A 17,979-nucleotide genomic window follows, 5' to 3' on the forward strand; every position below is an offset into this window, starting at 1 on the left:
TAGGGCGTCCGCAGGGCCTGTTTCTCGCATGGGCAAGCAGGACCCTGAAATTGTTTCCCTTTTGTACTATCGGCACCCCCTCCTCCCGTCTCTGCCTCAAAAAATCCACTAAAAAAGGGCCCTGAAAATTTATACTTCCCAGGGGCCCGAGAAACAGGCCCTGAGTACTTTACCAGATATCTGCAATCTTTTTCTAGTCACGAGTAATGCTTGTTGCCACCATCAAAAGAACAACACCCCCTTACGACAAGTTTGACATGAAATCGAGATGGCATTTCAATCCCTGAATGCAATTTGTATAAAGTGTTTGATTGGAACGTTGTTCAAGTTCTCGCACGCATCGAGCACTCTGGGTGCTCGCCCTATTCAGTCGGAAGTGAGGCATGGCCCTCTAAGCTAGGACACGTTTGGTGAGCCCTGGACATTTATTTTTACTTATTATGTTGAACTTATATAGTGTGGAAAAACAAAGAAATGATAATCGTCGGCCTCCGCCCGTTTGGAGGCCATTAAATCGGGGCCCTCACCCTGAAGCTACAGTATATAGGTGTGAAATTACTCACCAGATAGCGCTCAACAGCAGGCGGGGGCGGGAAAATTAAAAAGTGTTGTTTCTTTTTCTCTCATCCATCAAAACTGAGGCGCCATCGAGAGAAGCAAAGTGGATATTTGATCGGTGAATATTAAACGGGGCGTAATTTCAAAATTGAATTTTCTAATTGTAACATCGAATCGTTATCAGAAGTAACGCCATTCGTAACAAAATATGAATCACAAACTGTTGATCAGCGAAGTTCGAAAGAGGTCCCCGTTATGGAAGGTGAAAACCAGCGAAAGTCACCACGAGCAAACAGTCGTCGGAAACCTTTGGGGCGACGTCGCTAAAGCCCTGGGAACTTCCAGTGAGTTTTAATTAATATTAATGATAGTTCAATGTTTAAATGATTTAAAACAAGGTTTTCAACCTTCTGTGCGCAAGCAAAGCATAAATATTTAATGTTTCTATATCGTGTACGTGCAATATTCGCGGTTAAACACCAGTATGAGAAATGAGATCGTCCTTAGGACATCGTGCCTTTATGCATATTTCACTGTGTGTGTTGATCAATTTATACCTTGGTTTCTCTTGCTAAGAAGCCAGAGACCGACAAACGCGGAGGAATAAGGCCATTAAAATAAAAATTATATTTATACAATCGATCCCGCTTGAGCAGGAAAACGCTTTGAACGCGAAAATAAGTCGTACTAAGGGAGAAAACGTTATGTGCGGGATCGACTGTATATGTTACTGCCAAAGCCCGACATTGGTCGATTCGAGAAGTGGCCCGGTGATCCTTAGCCGAAGTCCGATAACGAGAGATGATTCGGGATCATCGTGAAGTTGGTGTATTTTTTTCATGATTATGTCCACCTTAGGTTTGGTAACCCATCAAACCACAGTCACGGTGCGGTAATCATTTTTATGTAAACCAAACTTTGCCAGAAAATGTCTGTTTTGTAGTTTTTTCTAAGGTTTTCACTTTTTTCTTTCTCTTTACATGGAGCCCCAATACAGCTGCTATATATCGACATGTATTACAACACGTTGGCTATTTAAAAAAATGGATTTAGCTCCTACCGGGCCGTCTTACATCAGCTTTGGCCAGGGATCTTCGGCCACTTCACGAAATGGCTGGCCGAACTCCGAATCATTTCAGCAATTCGAACTCGGGCCAGAACTTTTGGCAAATTCGTGGAGTCGCCGGCCCCGTTGTGAATTGAACGCCCTTCGGGCTTCGGCAGTAACATATATGCCTTTAAGATGCCAAGACTGTTATATATTTAATCAGCAGACGACATTGCATAATTTTTTCCCACGGAAAGGATATTTCATTTTTGTATACGTGTACACTGACACATGAGTGTACGTGAATTTGGAGGCCCGGGAGCTTTAGCACTTTTTGGGGGACCCTGTTAATCCAGATGTATATTCATAAACAATCTTGTATAAATCTGTAAAAAAAAATAAAATTGTGGACCCCTCTCTCTCTTTAACACGACACCGATCGGGAATTCAGGATTGCATGTTCACCATCAGCAGACGACTTTGCATTAAAAAGAAAATATAAATTTGAATTGCTATGCAATAATATCAAGTTTCCGTATTACAAATGACTGCCCACGAATTTGTAAGACTTAAGTAGTTTTTTTATTTTACTTATTACTTTATTGATTCGAAAAATTCAATGATTTTGTAGCCCTTGATAGGCTCGGGGCCTTGTCCCTGATCCGGAATTCGTTATTCATAAACATCCATCAGCAGACGACATTGCATGAAACATTATTTCTCATTTGCTTTAATGAAATATGAAGTTTTCTTATTTTAAAGTAATTTGGAGGCCCATGACGTGTTTTTTTTTTTTTTTGCGGCCTCTTGGGCCCGATTGTGACGAAAATAATTTTTACGGCCTGGTTGAGCAATGTCGTTTCAACGCATGAACTCATCCCGAAGCCTCTCAGAAGGAGCCTCACAAAAATCAGATTGAGTGGAAATTTTCGAGACTAAGCATTCAAGTTTGTCTGGCAGGGTCTCAGAAAAATCACTTGGCCCCGGGGTTTGACTTGTACTAAAATAGGGCTTTAGGACGAGAGGCCCCGAGGCTCAATGATGCTCTTAAGACGTCAGCAGACGACATTGCGTGAAATTGTTGGTGGAATTTTTATTCGATGGATATGATTGGCTAATGGTTATAAGAAGGATGCACAAACTGCAGCCCGCGGACCGATCCGTTCCACTCGTGTTTTTATCCTGCCCGTGGAGCAGTTGTCAGTCAAAATATATATTGGGAAATTGATTTCATAAGTGTTTCAAGCTTCACACCTCCCTCGAAGAAATGAATTGTATTTCGGGCCGCAATGGTAAGTCTAGTCTGAAATATTGATATATGCAGTGATCACATACACAGACCCAAAGGCTGATACGATTTTTCTTGCAGGCTATAAATTTATTATAAGGGGGGGGGGGCTATGGAATTCTGGTTTGAGGGCCCGCCGAAGATGCTAACCCAGGGATCCCACTGTGCTCAGTCAGAGCAACGATTGGGGGAGTAGGCAGGTCTGGTACCAGAGCCAGAGGGGCGAAAATTTCACCCTTTACCTTTCCTTAAACATGAAGGTATGGCCCTCACGGGGGGGGGGGGTTAGGGCTCGCCCGGGACATCACATTTTTGGGTTTTTTCATTACATTGTAGAACAGGATCGCCTTAAGAGCATCATGGAGCCCCCGAGCCCAAGTGATTTTTCTGAGGCCCTACCAATCAAATTCTCGAAATTTTCAACCAAGTCATATTTCTTTTGGGCTCTCTTCTAAGACACCCGGGTGGGCCTTAAGACTGCACTGCTGTAGAAGGGCCACGGCAAATTCTAGTCTAGGGACCGTTTGAAAGAGTATCGGAGCCACACGCCCTTGATTTCGTATTTCACTCAAATCCTTAGTCCCCCCCCCCCCTTCTGTAAATTAGAGAAAAAGGGAGCTGATTTCTTTTTATCAGGGTAAAATTATACTATGCGAAGTCATGCCCCCCACAATTGTGGGGCTGATAGGGGCCGAGATGTTTTTTTTCTTTTTAAGGCTGTAAATTATATAATACTAAATTATGTAATACTATAGAAGGGGGCATAAGATCTGGTTTGAGGACCTGCCGAAGATGCTAGGCCCCCTGCTTAGCGGAAAGCAGACAGGTCTACTACCCGAGCCAGATGGGCGAAAATATCACCCTTTATCCTCTTAAACATTACAAAGGGGGCAGCAAAATGCGTGCTTGCTGCAGCTAGCCAAGCATCTCAGTTGCTGCTATGGTCCGCACATTTAGGGCAGGGCCCCCTAGACGGATCTTTGGTGGGCACGTTCGCCAGACTTCACGGGTCCTTCTAATAGGGAATTTATAGCATGAACAAAAATATATAATTTTCTCTTCTCTCGGACTCCAGGGCTAGAGCTCTGTCAGCCCCATTCTTGTGGGAGCCATGGTTGCCCATGCGTTAAAACTGCACTGGTTGTGGTTCTCAAACCAGTGCATTGAGGCACCTTAAAATAGGCACCCGCCCGTAATGCTTGTTTTCCCTACCAGCGTGCAAAGAAAATTTCGACATGCTGTCATTTAGTAGTCAAAATTAAATCGAAATTATGGGTCATTCAAATATTACGTCAACATCTATGGCGGGGGGGGGGGGGGGGATTTGAAGGTTGCTTGCGTCATCAACCACCCCTTTTTGAAGGTATGAAATATTCTAAGCTGCTGATCAGTGTTTTGCTGACAAGGGGAGGGAGCGTCAAAAATTGCTGAAAATCTGCTTACGTAATACTTGAATGGCCCCTTACACAGGAAATCGAATTTCGAGGTTTGAAATTCTGCTGTCATCTAGTAAAATGTGGTCATACTATTTCTCAACTGATCAACGTTTATAAACCTCTGGCTTTGTAGATGGCAGTACAGGTATCAGTCATAGAACTTGGAAGGCGCCAAATTCACACAAGATATTCTAAGATATTTAATAAAATTTCCAGACACACCCATCCTCCGGGAACGCTTCGATATCTCAATGAGATGGGAAGCGGGATGTGTTTGGTTTTCAAAGGGCCGCGTGTCATCTGTAAATGTGCCACACGCCACTTCAATTATCTGTAAATCCTGCAAATGATCTGGAAATGTACCACAGGTCACACAAGTGATCTAGAAATGTGCCTCTGGCCAACTTAATGAACTGTAAATAATTTCAGAATATGACATGAATGTCGCTCTCCACTTGTTAATACAAGATATACGGAAGACTGGATGTTGTGAAAATATTTATTATTTGATATGTTAATTTTTTTTAAGGAAGGAAAAAAAACCGTCACCGTCCATTGCACGGTTCCGTTCGGCATATATACGCTCTAGCGAAGGAAAATCTCCTCTGTAGCTTAGTGGTCAGAGCACTCGTCCGGCAATCGAGGGACCCGGGTTCGACTCCCGGTAGAGGCAGAGATGAGTTTTTTCCTTCCTTAAAAAAAAATTAACATATCAAATAATAAATATCTTCACAACATCCAGTCTTTTTTATATCTTGAATTTCAGAATAATTTAATAATTTCAGAATTATCAATTTCGAAATAGTTGATTGTAATAACTCGTGGTTAAAGAAATGATTTCATAATTAATGAAAATCTTAAATTAATGAAAAAATTAATTTCAGAATTATTGGGACAAGTTTCGAATTTAATAATAAAAAATAATTCATTAAAAAGAATTCGTGGAAAGCCCGCAATATCTGAAAGGTTGAAGACCCCCTGCCAAGCGTTAAGAAGTGGTGCCCCCCTTCTTGTTGGGCAAAAATTTATTTTCTATATATTTTTACTTCGAGACAATGAGATTTTCCGCATAGTAGGTTAACTTGGTCAATGTTTTCTCTCCCGCTATAGGAGATGCCGTCCGTAAAGAATGGGAGAGTTTGAGGGCCCACTTCGAGAAGGACCTGTTGAGGTGCAAGAAGAAGCACAAGAAGTCGACTTGGGCCCTATCCAACTCGATGCGTTTCCTCAAAAATGAACAGGTCTGCAAGAAATTGTCCTTCGGAGGTGAGAAGTCCGGCAAGCCGACCACTACTACCCAATCGACCATGGATACCGACGAGAATGATTCGCAGCTCGAGACCGTCGCATCGACTACTACCACCCCTGTTCTTGGCGCGGCGATAGATGGCGACAATGGTGCTACCGTTCCGGTGACCAGCTCGTTCTCACCAGGTGTCTGCTTGACCAGCGAGACTGACGATTACCATTTCTTGATGAGTCTGATGTCGTACCTGGGTATGTTCTCGCCGCTCGACAAGTTGTTGCTTCGCAACAGGATCCAGCAGCTGTTCATAGAGTTCGCTGGTGAACGACAACTTCCAGCTGGTGACGAGTCCATAAATATTGAGGCCCTCACGAGTTCCTCGTGAAGAGGAGTAAAAATTATGGTTGTGTGTAGCTAATTAAATGTACCAGTGATATTTTTTTGGATTCAGAAGTGTTCATTGTAGTGATGAGTACTGTTTTTATAGTTTCGTGCAGGGCTGCCTCAATTAAGAATGCTAATGGTGCATAGGCCAGGGCCCGACTTTGACAAAGGATCTAAGACCAAAGACATATTGGGGGTTGTCTCTTGCAGCAATGGTCAAATGTTTGGTCAAAAAAATTCACAAATTGATGAATGTGTGTTGTTCAACGTGTAGAGCCTGAAAGTTTTGGATACGAAAATCAAGCCTAGGTATTTTAGTTGTGGTTCAGGTTGTTGACTATCGGACAATTTCCATGAAGTACGCCCAGAGGGCTGTCTCTTAACATTATCATACGCCCACATACAAAGCGATTTTTTTTCTGAGAGAAGCACTACTACCTAGGGGTCATTCAAGTATTACGTCATCATCGAGGGGGGGGGAGGGGTTTGGATAATGCTTACGTCATCGACCACCCTTTATGAAAATATGAGTTAGGATTTAGAGGGGCAGAACTGATGACGAAATTTTGCTGACAAGGGGGGGGGGTCAAAAATGGCTAAAAATTTGCTCGTGTAATACTTGAACGGCCCCCTAACTATTTGCATATTTACTCTTGAAAATCGGAACCAGATCTAATTGTCACTTGACACCCCGGAAAAGTGCCCAGATGGGCCCATACAGTAAACCAAGTTCTACAGAATAAGGGCATGATTTTTGTAGGTCATTAGTGGATCAACTGTGTAATTTGATCTATAGAAGTGAAAGAAATGCTACCAGGTGTAAATTGCAAACTTGAGAATGTATCTAAAAGAAAAAATACCCAATATATAAAACGGTGATTCCTCAGAAATAAGATATCTATTGGCAGGGCCACCACTGTATACTTGGTTAGCCGCGGCAACCACTCATTTAGGCACCTCCTTCGTAATGCTGAAGGATAGGTTAAATCGTTGAATTTGCTCCTCCTTTTGTGATGCGCCCGGGCCTTCTAAGATTCAATGGTTTTTCCTTGGAGTGCTGTTACAGCCTCTATCTTACCAACCGTTCTGCGTAGTGGTATGGTTCTAGTTTAAAAAATTCGACCAGAAATCACCCCGTACGAGTTTTGAAGATGATTTTTAACTGCATTCCCTGAAATATTTAAATTCATAAATCGGAGACAGGTTTAGGAGTATTTCGCGTCCCAATGCAAAAAAAGTTTTTGCGGCCCCTCTAAACAAATTGTATGCAGTTGCTCCCCAACTTACAAACTTTTCGAGTAGTAAGTTGTCAAGAAAAACTTTTTTTTTCATTATTTCATGAACGCGTTGGTAGTCTGGATCGTAATCAAACACGATCGATTGAGAGGGAATGGCATTTAAATTAATTTTACAAAATTCATAGATTTTTAATTATAGTGGTCCACCTGTTGACACTTGATCGTGGCTCGAATCATATTGAACAGACATAAATTTTTAAAGCGCTTCATCTCTTTATCAAATATACGTTGCGATTCGATAACTTTGATCATTTTTCAAATCTTTTATTGCTGTTTTTGTTTAATTAATGTAAATTAGTAAAAGAATCAAGTACTGGAATTCCATGACCTCCACAAGGGTGGGGCTGACAGGCAGGATCGTCTTAAGAGCATCATGAGGGCCCCGAGCCAAGGGATTTTTTGGAGGCCCTACCTGAAAAAATTCTCGAAAAATTCAACGTCGTCTCCTTTTTCTGATGCACCTCTTCCCTTCGGGCACGGCTCCGGGGGAAGGCATCCGTTAAAACGGCACTGGTTCGCACCAGGCTTCCTCCTTTTTTAATTTGAATCTAGTAACCCTATCTGAATATTCACATGATTAGGCTGACCATATTTCCTCGAAAGAAATACGGGAACATGGAATCCCAAATACGGGACATTGCCAATTACTGGAGAAATTACCTAAAAATCAAAATTTCGAGAAATAAAGCATTACTGCAAATTGCAGTAGATTTAAATGAATTTCACGAAATAAAACGTTCCCAAGACAAATGTGAGAGATTAATATTCTATAATTGTAATTATAATATAATTTATGAGTGGGAAATAATTTCGTTCCCTGACTTCAATGAAGAATAAAAATTCAAGTAAGCTTCGTGTAAAAAACGGGAAAAACTGGGAACTTTCGCTAAAAAGTCGGGACGGTAAAAAAAAACCGGACTGTACGGGACGTATGGTCACTTTACACATAATCCATATTTTCATTCACTTATTTGTTCGGTCATCCATGTTGTCCGAATCTTTTTGTGGAAAGAATTATTTTCTACATAAAAAAATCGATTATTGCAAATGTATGAATTTCGTTACCGAAATTTTCGTCTCAAAAAAATTTTATGCTTAAAAATAAAAGATCTCTCTCTTTTTCATCATTGCATGAGTTGTCTGAAATTTCGAGATTAGATGGCAGCACCAACAGTATATAAATCAAGCCTCAGAATCTGTCTCGTCTGCTTCTCCCCAGGTTCCTTGTTTTGGACGCCTCCTCGTCTTCTGAAAAAATTACTGACTGAACTGGAAGTTCGAACTGCCAGTTCTGTTTGTGAGCTTAGCTTGTGGGGAACCAAACAAATCGACTTCTTGTCTGTCGTCTGCTCATTAAGAGGTTCTTTGTTTTGGACGTCTCCTTATGCTCAAATAAAATAACTGAACTTTTAGTTTAATTTCCAGTTCAGTTCATGAGCTTTGTTCATAAGGAACTCAGCGGAATGACGAATATATATATTTTTTTACTTTAAACTTCATCACCTTATAAGTCACTTTTAAATTTAAAGTTAGATGGCAGGACTTACTATAGTGCTGCCAAGTGGAGTGTGGAAATTCACTTTTTACGATCTTACCTGTCGTCTGCTTGTTTCGAGGTCTCCTAGGGCCTTGAAAAAATAACCGAACTGAAAGTTTGATTGTTCATGTGAGTTTATAATGAGCCGTTAAAACCTAAAACGGCTCCGTGATATGATAATAATAAATAAACGGCCAACAAACAATACATTCCGCTTCGACTACTGTTAATACGTTCAGAATTGTGAAAGCACTCAGCTTCAATATTCTTCGCAATCATCTGATTGAAAGCTATTGACATGAAATTGAAAGCGAGGAGCACGTATTTTCATCGATCCTGAGTGAGTTGATTCGTTTGTTAAAATTATTAGTAATAAAGTGTCGAACCTCGATTTAACGAATTGTGTAAAACCGGCATTTCCATTCTTTAAATCGAGAAAATTGTTTTATCGGGGGGGGGGGGGGGGGTAACATTAATTCAGATATATGCACAGAAACTTCCTAAAATTCCTTAAATCAAGGAAATCGTTATACGACCATCATTAAAATTGCTGGGCAGGGGCGTTCTAAGAGCATCACGGGGCCCCAGAGGCGTACACAGTGCCGGGGTCCCTTCCCAAGCAGACCAAAAATTAAGAAAAAAATTAATGTATCAAACGTCCCTAATGGGGACCCCCCCACCTGGACAAATTGTTGCCCACCAATTGCCATGCTTAGTCTAATTTAAACTGGATCTCAGTCATGCTGCTCTCGAGGCCCTCGGGCTGTGGGGGACGACCCCACATGCTGGGGTGATCCCATGCATTAAGATGACACTTACTGGCATCAAAATTACAGTAGCCTATTTCCTGTATTAGCTGGCATGCCATAAAAATTGGGAGAGACTCCAGCTTATTGAAATTTGTAGTCTGGTCCTTTCCAGCATGCAGGAAACCAAGGTTCAATGAAGATACCATGACACATTTAGAAGATTTATTTCAATTTATATTGAACAAATAAATAAGCTAATCAGAATAAAGAAATGGTTTTTCCACTATAGGGAACGTTAAAGAATTGGATAGTGATAATAATGTGGTTTAGAGAGATATAGATGGCTTCTTTCTCAGCCAGAGATATCAAGGAAACAGTTATTTTTCCGGATATTATGCTGAGGTGAGCTCGGAAAGAAAAGTCATCACGTCTCCGCCGGGACTCGAACCCAGGCCTCTTGCATTACCATCTCTAAACCGTCCCACCCGGGGGCCATTTCCTGAAGTTAAGAGAGGCTACTAATGCCTCTACTTCAACGCCTCACGACACAGTGCGTAAAATTAGGAAGGCAGATTCATGTGTCTCCAGTGGTGTAGATGGTAGCATGCTTGCCCGGTATGCAAGAGGCCTGGGTTCGAGTCCCGGCGGAGACGTGATGACTTTTCTTTCCGAGCTCACCTCAGCATAATATCCGGAAAAATAACTGTTTCCTTAATAATGTGGTTGTTATAACATTTTTTGACTGTATTTCCATTAATTGGAAATACATTAATTCATTTAATCTACGTAAACAAATATCTTTAGTATCTGACATATTTCTTAAATATACATTTGTTGCGTGGAAAGCAAACACCATGAAATCGCCGGTGGCAACAACTTTAAAATTAACAACAACTGAAAAGGGAAATTATGCCAAAACCTGAACCCTTTAAGCAGTTTTTTAAATTTTCTTGATGTGCATCGTAATTGCCACTTATGTTTATAAAAGCATGCTAAAAGAACCCGAGATATTTCAGGATGACCAAAATAAGTAGATCACGTTTAACAAGATATCTCAGGATTGCCGCTGTAAGGGTTTACTGCGATTTTTGTGCGGCCAAGTGTGATTTTACTGCTCCCACCACTAGAATTTGATTAATGATTTTACAGCTGTTTTTTTTCCACGTAAAATTAGCAGCCCTTCTGAGTTTTGTTGCCTCCCCTCCTTCAGTTCTGGCCCTGAGTTGTGTTTTTGAAATACATGATTTTCTTCTTTTTTTTGCAGATTTTGATCTTTGGAAAGGCAGTCGAAATATTTCTATTAAAAGCAGAATCAGAAGGATACAAAAGAATGAATGTGGAAGACCTTTGTCTGTCATAGGTCAGGAAATTTCACCAGCAGATGCACTGGCCATAGAGGTTGCAAAAGTCACGGTAGCGGAAAGATGAATGTCTAGTGTCCTGCTAAAATAATATATTATTTGAAAGTTCAGGAATCAAAGTACAGCACTGGCAAAGTCACTTTAGGCAAACCTTTGGCTCTTACTAAAGCAGAGAGGTAAGAAATTGTGAGTGATTCCCCATCTTAATGCATCTTTTCTAGTTATTGAGCTTATACCTCTATTTAATGACATATTGGTAGCAATGAAGCCATTAACATGCTAACCTAAGTTTTATATTCAATTGTGCCTTCTTTTTTTTTCAAAAATGTTATAGACATGAAAACTACAGAAACAATCTAAAAATCAATGTTATATTAAAGATAGTACCATGGGCCTCCTTTCTCCACGAGGGGGCAGCTCGAGCTTAACTGCAGCCCGGTTGCAAAGCCTCATGGGCTGCCCCTAAAGGAAACTCTTTCGCGAGAGGCTGATAGTAGAGTTTCTAAATTCCTGACATTTTTGAGCCTCCAGGAACAGGAAATTGTATTTCCAGAGAATTGGGGAAATCACTTATTTACAGTGGAACCCTGTTTATATAACTAATTTATAATACTTTCTCATTTATATTACGTTTAGATTTAGCCTCAATTATTCTCTATACTTTTTTAAAAAAAAATGTTATATTTCATTTATGCATCGCATAACTTCAACTACAAGATTCATCGAAAGACTGGTTCTCATCTTCATCTCCACAAATAACCAGTCTTTCGATGAATCTTGTATTGACAAGTGAAGAGGACATTTCTATATAACTTTAACCACACTAAGTTTTCACTCCGATTCGAATCCCAAATTTTGGCAAAAGTATCATTTCACTCAATTGATGTACATGGGAATTTTTTGAAATCTCACTTAACATATTGTGTATGTAAAACACTGCAATTAGACAAACACTTAGATTTTTATAGACCTTAGATTTTGGTCTATGACATTTAACAACAAATGGCTAAATATAATAAAATTTTACAATGATAGTCAATAAATTTTTAGAAATTGTGTTTCAAACCCAAGTAAAGTGTCAGAAATAACATTCTTAATAAAACACCATTAAAATTTTCATTCACAGATTACTTGATGTAAAAACTGGGGTTAGGTTTTTGACATGATAAGTGTCACAAACTGATTTAAAACCGTCAAAATCTTAAATGAATGCTTTTGGATAATGTTTTGAACACAATAAGTATATAACATGATGAAAAACACTTTCATATGTTTCATTTTATGTACAATACCGATTTCCTGTGTTCAATTTACTTAGCAAAGTGAAGCTGTTTATTCAATATATGTGTGATAGGAGATCAGAGATAGGTTTGTGATCTCAGAAATTAGCTCAGTATTAAAACAGTCAAAAACTTACTGATGTCAAATTAGTTTTTGTTAACCTGATAGATATGTTGAATAAAACACTTACTTTTATGTAGATTAACATGTTTTTATATTTTGAATTACAATTACTGAGCACAAAATATCTATTTTGATATTTTAAATTTTCTGATCTACCCACAAAATTTTATTCCATGTAAAAATTCTCATGTAGCATCTGTTAATACATTAATTGTGCTCATTTATTCTCACCTAAAAATTTTATAGCTTAGGTCATATAAATCCAGAGTTTTAACAAGTATTTTTAATCAAAGAAGAGCTGGCAGGACATGATACTTATTGCATATTTAGATACAGCTTCAGTCAAAAAACCAATGCATTGTAAATATATATATCATATCATATTCAAAAACTTATTCTTACTTATGCACTAAGAATAAGTTACAGGAGTTTCTTAAGCATCATATACAAGCCAGCAATGCCAAATTAAAGAAAATTTTAGTTCTACAATTTGTTATTGATTGCTAGATATATTCTAATGTTATGCACAATAAGGGTATTGCTTTGAGTATCAGTGATGCATTACCCTTATCCCTACCAATGCATTGTAAATATATACCATATATTCAAAAACTTATTCTTACTTATGCACTAAGAATAAGTTACAGGAGTTTCTTATGCATCATATAAACAAGCCAGCAATGCTAAATTAAAGAAAATTTTAGTTCTACAATTTGTTATTGATTGCTAGATATATTCTAATGTTATGCACAATAAGGGTATTGCTTTGAGTATCAGTGATTATTTAGATAATTTAATAATAACAAAAATCAACATTACATAAATGACGTAAAATAACTTTTTAAATACCTATCTTTTATGAAAAAGGTACAGCAGATGGTTTATATAAATCAATACACATATATAAGCAGTTAAAGAAATGGAGGATTGAAGAATATTAAATCCTTCCATAGTTTTTCGTTCAGCATTTATGCTATGCTTTATTCAAAGTGTATATTTTGCAGGGTTGGTAAAAAAAACCGGTTTTTTTGAAAAAAACCAAAAAACCGGGTTTTTTTGGTTTAAACCGGTTTTTTGTTTTAAATAGTATTAACATTAAATTTCTGAAATTTCTGAAAAATCATTCAAACTTCCAATAATTAACAAAATAAAATGCTAATTAATCAATAAATATTTATTAAATTTTAACAAAAACCAACTTTTGCCATTTAATTATTTTTTGTTCAACTCAATGGATTACTGTGTGTTTGAAAATTCTTTTAATGTTATTATTAATCATATAATATATAAAGGTTTTTCTCCAGTTACTTTCAGTATACTTAATTACGAAGCTATTTTGCAAAAAGTAATAAAAATTAGGTGAATATAATGCATTTAATGATGCATAAATAATGCAGATTAATTAACGATGATTTACGATATACGGGGTGATTATAACTAAGGTTCTGATTTCAAAACACTAAAAAAAAAGCGATTGTCAGAATGACTTGAAAATTGACATGAATGTTCCTGAAAAAATTCAATTTTATTTGATAAAGGGGAAAAAATACTTAAAAATGTAAAATTAATGACATCATCCAACATGTGGGAAATTTGCTCACAGAATGGAAACGATAGCCAGTCAAGGCAAAATTATAACTTAATTATAGCATTGCACGAGTCCATAATTCACGGAAACATCACAAAAAAAATGAAGTAATTGAACAAATAACTACAACTTACTCAAAAAATGTTAAATATGTTGTCCACCGCGTGTTCTGGCTATGAGGTTGAAAGCACAAAAATTCTTGTTCAACAGCAGAATCGGAATATGCCATGGTCATTATGTGGATGTGCTTGCAATTCAGCTTTATTAAACCAAATGCGCCCCCTTTCCCCCGTTCATATTCCTGAGGAATGAGGAACTTCTAACATATAGGGAATGTGCTGGAGATTACAATTCACCAAAGTTTGCAATCTGACTACTGTTTATAACATTTTGAGGTACCCCCACAGCCAGAAGTTGCAAGGGTTAAGGTGCATCCTGTCAAAATGGATCTTCAGCAGCTGCTTTGCTGGTATTGCAATGTGCATCTTGATAGAAGTTCTATCCACACACTGATGCTGTGAAAGTACCGAAATGATGTGGTTGCTCAAAATAGATTATACTGCTGGCCAAGTACAGCATCATCTACTTGCACATTTTTCACTTTTTTCTTTTGCGAAAGAAACGTCCATTGCTTCAGGAGTATCCATGCAAATTTTCAGGTCATTCCGATCAGTACTTATTGTATAGTTTTGGAATCAAAACTTAAATTATAATCACCCTGTATATAGCTGATTATTTTTTATAAATCTGTTACTACTATACAGTAGAACCTTGATTAACTGGGCTTAACAGTGTGTGTGTGAAAGTATAAAAAAACAACTATTGAATATTAAGACTGGGAGATATACAGTAGGAGATGTGATACTTCTTATGGGAATGAAAATGTATGTGAGGTAATGTAACAACTAGTACACTAGTCTTTGTCCTTTAAGGACAGCTGGTGTCTTTATTGGATTATAGGACCACCTGCCCCTAGCATGATGGTGTCACTACTGTAGCTGCTTTGTGAAGGGAAAAAGAAACCCTGTGAGATATGTAATACACCACTACATTTAGATGTGTGATGCAGTCCTTATTCATGAATTTGCTAAAGATAGAGCATCAGAATGTAGCCAAAGGTTAGAAAATGTTGTAAGAATGAGAAGTTTTGGCTTTTATATATAACTTTAAATGACTAAGATACTTCATATGAAAAATATATATATATTCTGGCCACTTTTATGAGACTTTTTGAAAAAAACCACTTATAAAATCTTATGTCATTTAAAGATATATCGTCAGAATGTACCCCAAGGATATAAAATGAGGTAAAAATGAAACATTTGGCTAATAATGAACAAATATGATATTTTTCAGGGAAAAAAATGATATTTAGGCCACTTTTATCTGATTTTTTGAAAAAAACCAAAGTGGTTTTTTTAAAAAAACCAGTTGGTTAAAACCAAGGTTTAAACCATGGTTTAAACCAAACAACCCTGATATTTTGTAAGAAAGAAAACATATATTGTCCAAAATAATTCTGTATAGAGTAGAAAATTATTTTACAATCATATTAAGTATTTATTTTTTGTATAACAGTCACTTTAAACATTACATGCAATTAACATGTGCATTTCCAATGGGAATTTTTATATTGAAAAGCAATATTTGAGGTTTTTGATGTGAAAGTTTAAACCATCAAAAACTTGCCAATCCTGGTAAAAATGCAACTCTAAAGTGGACGTAACTTCGGTTCTAAGCATCGAAGGCCTGGTTTGAAATCACAAAAAAATGGGGCTTTCATAAAAAATGAAGAAAAAAACAAACCAATATTTTCTTCCAAAATGAGGACTCATAGTTTCTTATAACAATGAATGAATGAACGCCAGAACTTTGCCACTGGACTTATCCCGTTGCCGAGATCTCTTCCAGCCCAGCTTCGTGGCAGAGTCTGGAACACTTTATTTTGTGTCCAAAAAACACACACAAACTTTTTACAACATATTTTCCCTGGACAATTGGGTACTGTCGTGATTAACAAATTTTGTGGTGATTACAGACGAGATGGGATTGGGAGTTGGAGAAAAGTTTCTGGGTTTAGTTAAGACGGATGAATGTATACATATCAGGATGGAAGTATATTTTAAAAGCAATTGGAGAGGAGCCCCATGCTATCTCATCTGCATCTGTTATCTTACACTTGTCATATTATATACACAGGATAAACAAAGAAATGAGAATCTTAGTTTCTGATAACAATAACCAATTGATAACTATAGCCGAAAGAAACCCAGAAGCCAATATGATGATCTTGAGTCCTGCTTGGTCAAACAGGATATATGAAAACAGGGCAACTTCATTTTGGTTTTCCACAAAGCTCAGGGCTTGACAAATATCAGTTGACGTGGTGATTATAAAATAGATAAATGGTCGCCAGAAATTCATGCGATCGTTAAAATGGGGTCTAAGGGTGGCGCAAAATTTGATTCTATTGCAGTGTGTCTCTGAAAAGTCGAAAAACATTATTTAGGACTGTTTTGAGGAAAAATCATGCTGGGTTTTTTCCCTTGAAGCTAAAATCTTTTTTTTTTAAATTCAGTCGTGTTTAATTCATGTAATACTGTGTGTGTGTGTGTGTTTCATAGATCCCTCGAGACAGTCTTTCAAGCAAAAACTGAATTTGGTTAATTGACTGAGAACTGAAGTTTCTTTTTTTGATCTTACCTTTTGTGTGCCTGCATTGCTGGAAGTTCATTTTGCAAAAGCAGTTTCACATGTACATGGATTATAGCAGCTAATAATATTCAGATAGCCTATCAATTTCATGTGCAAGCAAAAATCATCATCCAGAATACAGAAATGTTTGTCAATGTGGGTGGTGTTAAATTTTTTAATCTCCTACAAAAGTATGGTTAAACCTCGGCTTCTAAGTGCAAAGAAAATAAATAAATAAAGAAAGCCATAAGTCCTGATAACTATCAATGAACTTTACTCATGTTACAGTATTGGTCCATTCTATATTTTGCATTAGTGATTGATAGCAATATCCAAATGATAGCATTATGCATGATTTCAATAAACCGCATCTACTGTATTGTGTAAGAAGAATTTTAGCCTTTTCCGATACCCTCCACCTCCCTTGTCAGCAAAATTTCAAATATATAATAATGATTTCAAATATTTTCAGAAAAAAAAAATATTAGAAAAGGAAAAACACCTTTTACATGCTATTGCAATCAATTGCAATTAGTTTAAATCATTTTTTTAAGGGTTGGTAACTCGTTTTTCTGTAGGAAATTCCTTGTTTTCCCCTCCCCCCCAGAAGTCAATTCTGCTCTCAAGTGTATTGTAGCACATTTTTTGTTCTATGTATTGCTAAGGTGAAAATGAGATTGTTTCACCTGTTCTGCCATCTTTTTAAAACCATCCCATCTCTTTTGAAACACCGTCCTTGCTTGAGTTAAAAACCTATTCCCAGCATCAGTCCTAACTTGGGCAATTTGGGCAATTTTCCTGTTGTGGCCTTTGAGTTTGTATTTGTATTATTAATTGTTAATGAATGTTTTTTCATCATAACTTGCTTGTCTAGTATTTTACAATTGTTTTCATTCTCTTTCCAGATAAAATGAAAGCTGGGGTCTTTCTCCACAAAACACTACATGATATCAGAGATTCATTAGTTTCAGTTCTGGAAAGGAAACATTTAATCACCAAAAAAAGAACATCCAACAGGAGTTTGACACTTTTATGCTAAGAAAGTAGAAATGATCGAAAGTTTAGAAAGTCCTTTGCATGTGCATAGTGGCTGCAATCATACATATTGTAAATGAACATTAGTTGATATTTTTTCATCAATAAATACTTCAGTTTCAATTTATTTTGTGATTTATTTACAAAAATGTGAAATTTTTATTGAACTCTCAAGACTTGCTAGGATTTGGAGCGGAGGTGCTTTCGAACTTTTTCTAAACAAGTCTGATTCCTATCCTCAGTTACTGTATTAATTTATTTATATTCACTAGATCTTGGCTCATGAATTTTGATATTCAAGAAGTGGAAAGATATTTTGAATAACGTTGAATTTTAAATATATAAAGGTATTT

General features: G+C 37.3%; 1 protein-coding gene and 1 long non-coding RNA gene across 3 annotated transcripts; both read left to right on the forward strand.

Annotated features, from left to right (window-relative positions):
- The first annotated feature begins 327 nt into the window (after positions 1 to 327).
- LOC149084493 (uncharacterized) lies at positions 328 to 6,022 on the forward strand. Of its 2 annotated transcripts, none has more exons than XM_089235490.1 (2): positions 328 to 902; positions 5,441 to 6,022. In XM_089235490.1, exons 1-2 carry the CDS (start codon positions 767 to 769, stop codon positions 5,959 to 5,961), a joined length of 657 nt encoding a protein of 218 aa, XP_089091616.1. In that variant the 5' UTR covers positions 328 to 766; the 3' UTR covers positions 5,962 to 6,022. The 2 variants fall into 2 exon arrangements, with proteins under 2 accessions (XP_089091616.1, XP_089091617.1); XM_089235491.1 differs by lacking the exon at positions 328 to 902 and adding an exon at positions 2,786 to 2,898.
- Positions 6,023 to 8,903: 2,881 nt separating this feature from the next.
- On the forward strand, positions 8,904 to 17,749 carry LOC149084494 (uncharacterized). The gene is made up of 3 exons (XR_016192980.1): positions 8,904 to 9,135; positions 10,809 to 11,081; positions 17,497 to 17,749. It is a non-coding gene; the product is annotated as an uncharacterized LOC149084494 (long non-coding RNA).
- Positions 17,750 to 17,979: the final 230 nt, after the last annotated feature.

This window comes from Pholcus phalangioides, unplaced genomic scaffold, assembly GCF_987345545.1.
Source record: "Pholcus phalangioides strain wild (caught in Gottingen) unplaced genomic scaffold, Ppha-v1.0 ptg000008l_1, whole genome shotgun sequence".
NCBI classification, from domain to species: domain Eukaryota; kingdom Metazoa; phylum Arthropoda; class Arachnida; order Araneae; family Pholcidae; genus Pholcus; species Pholcus phalangioides.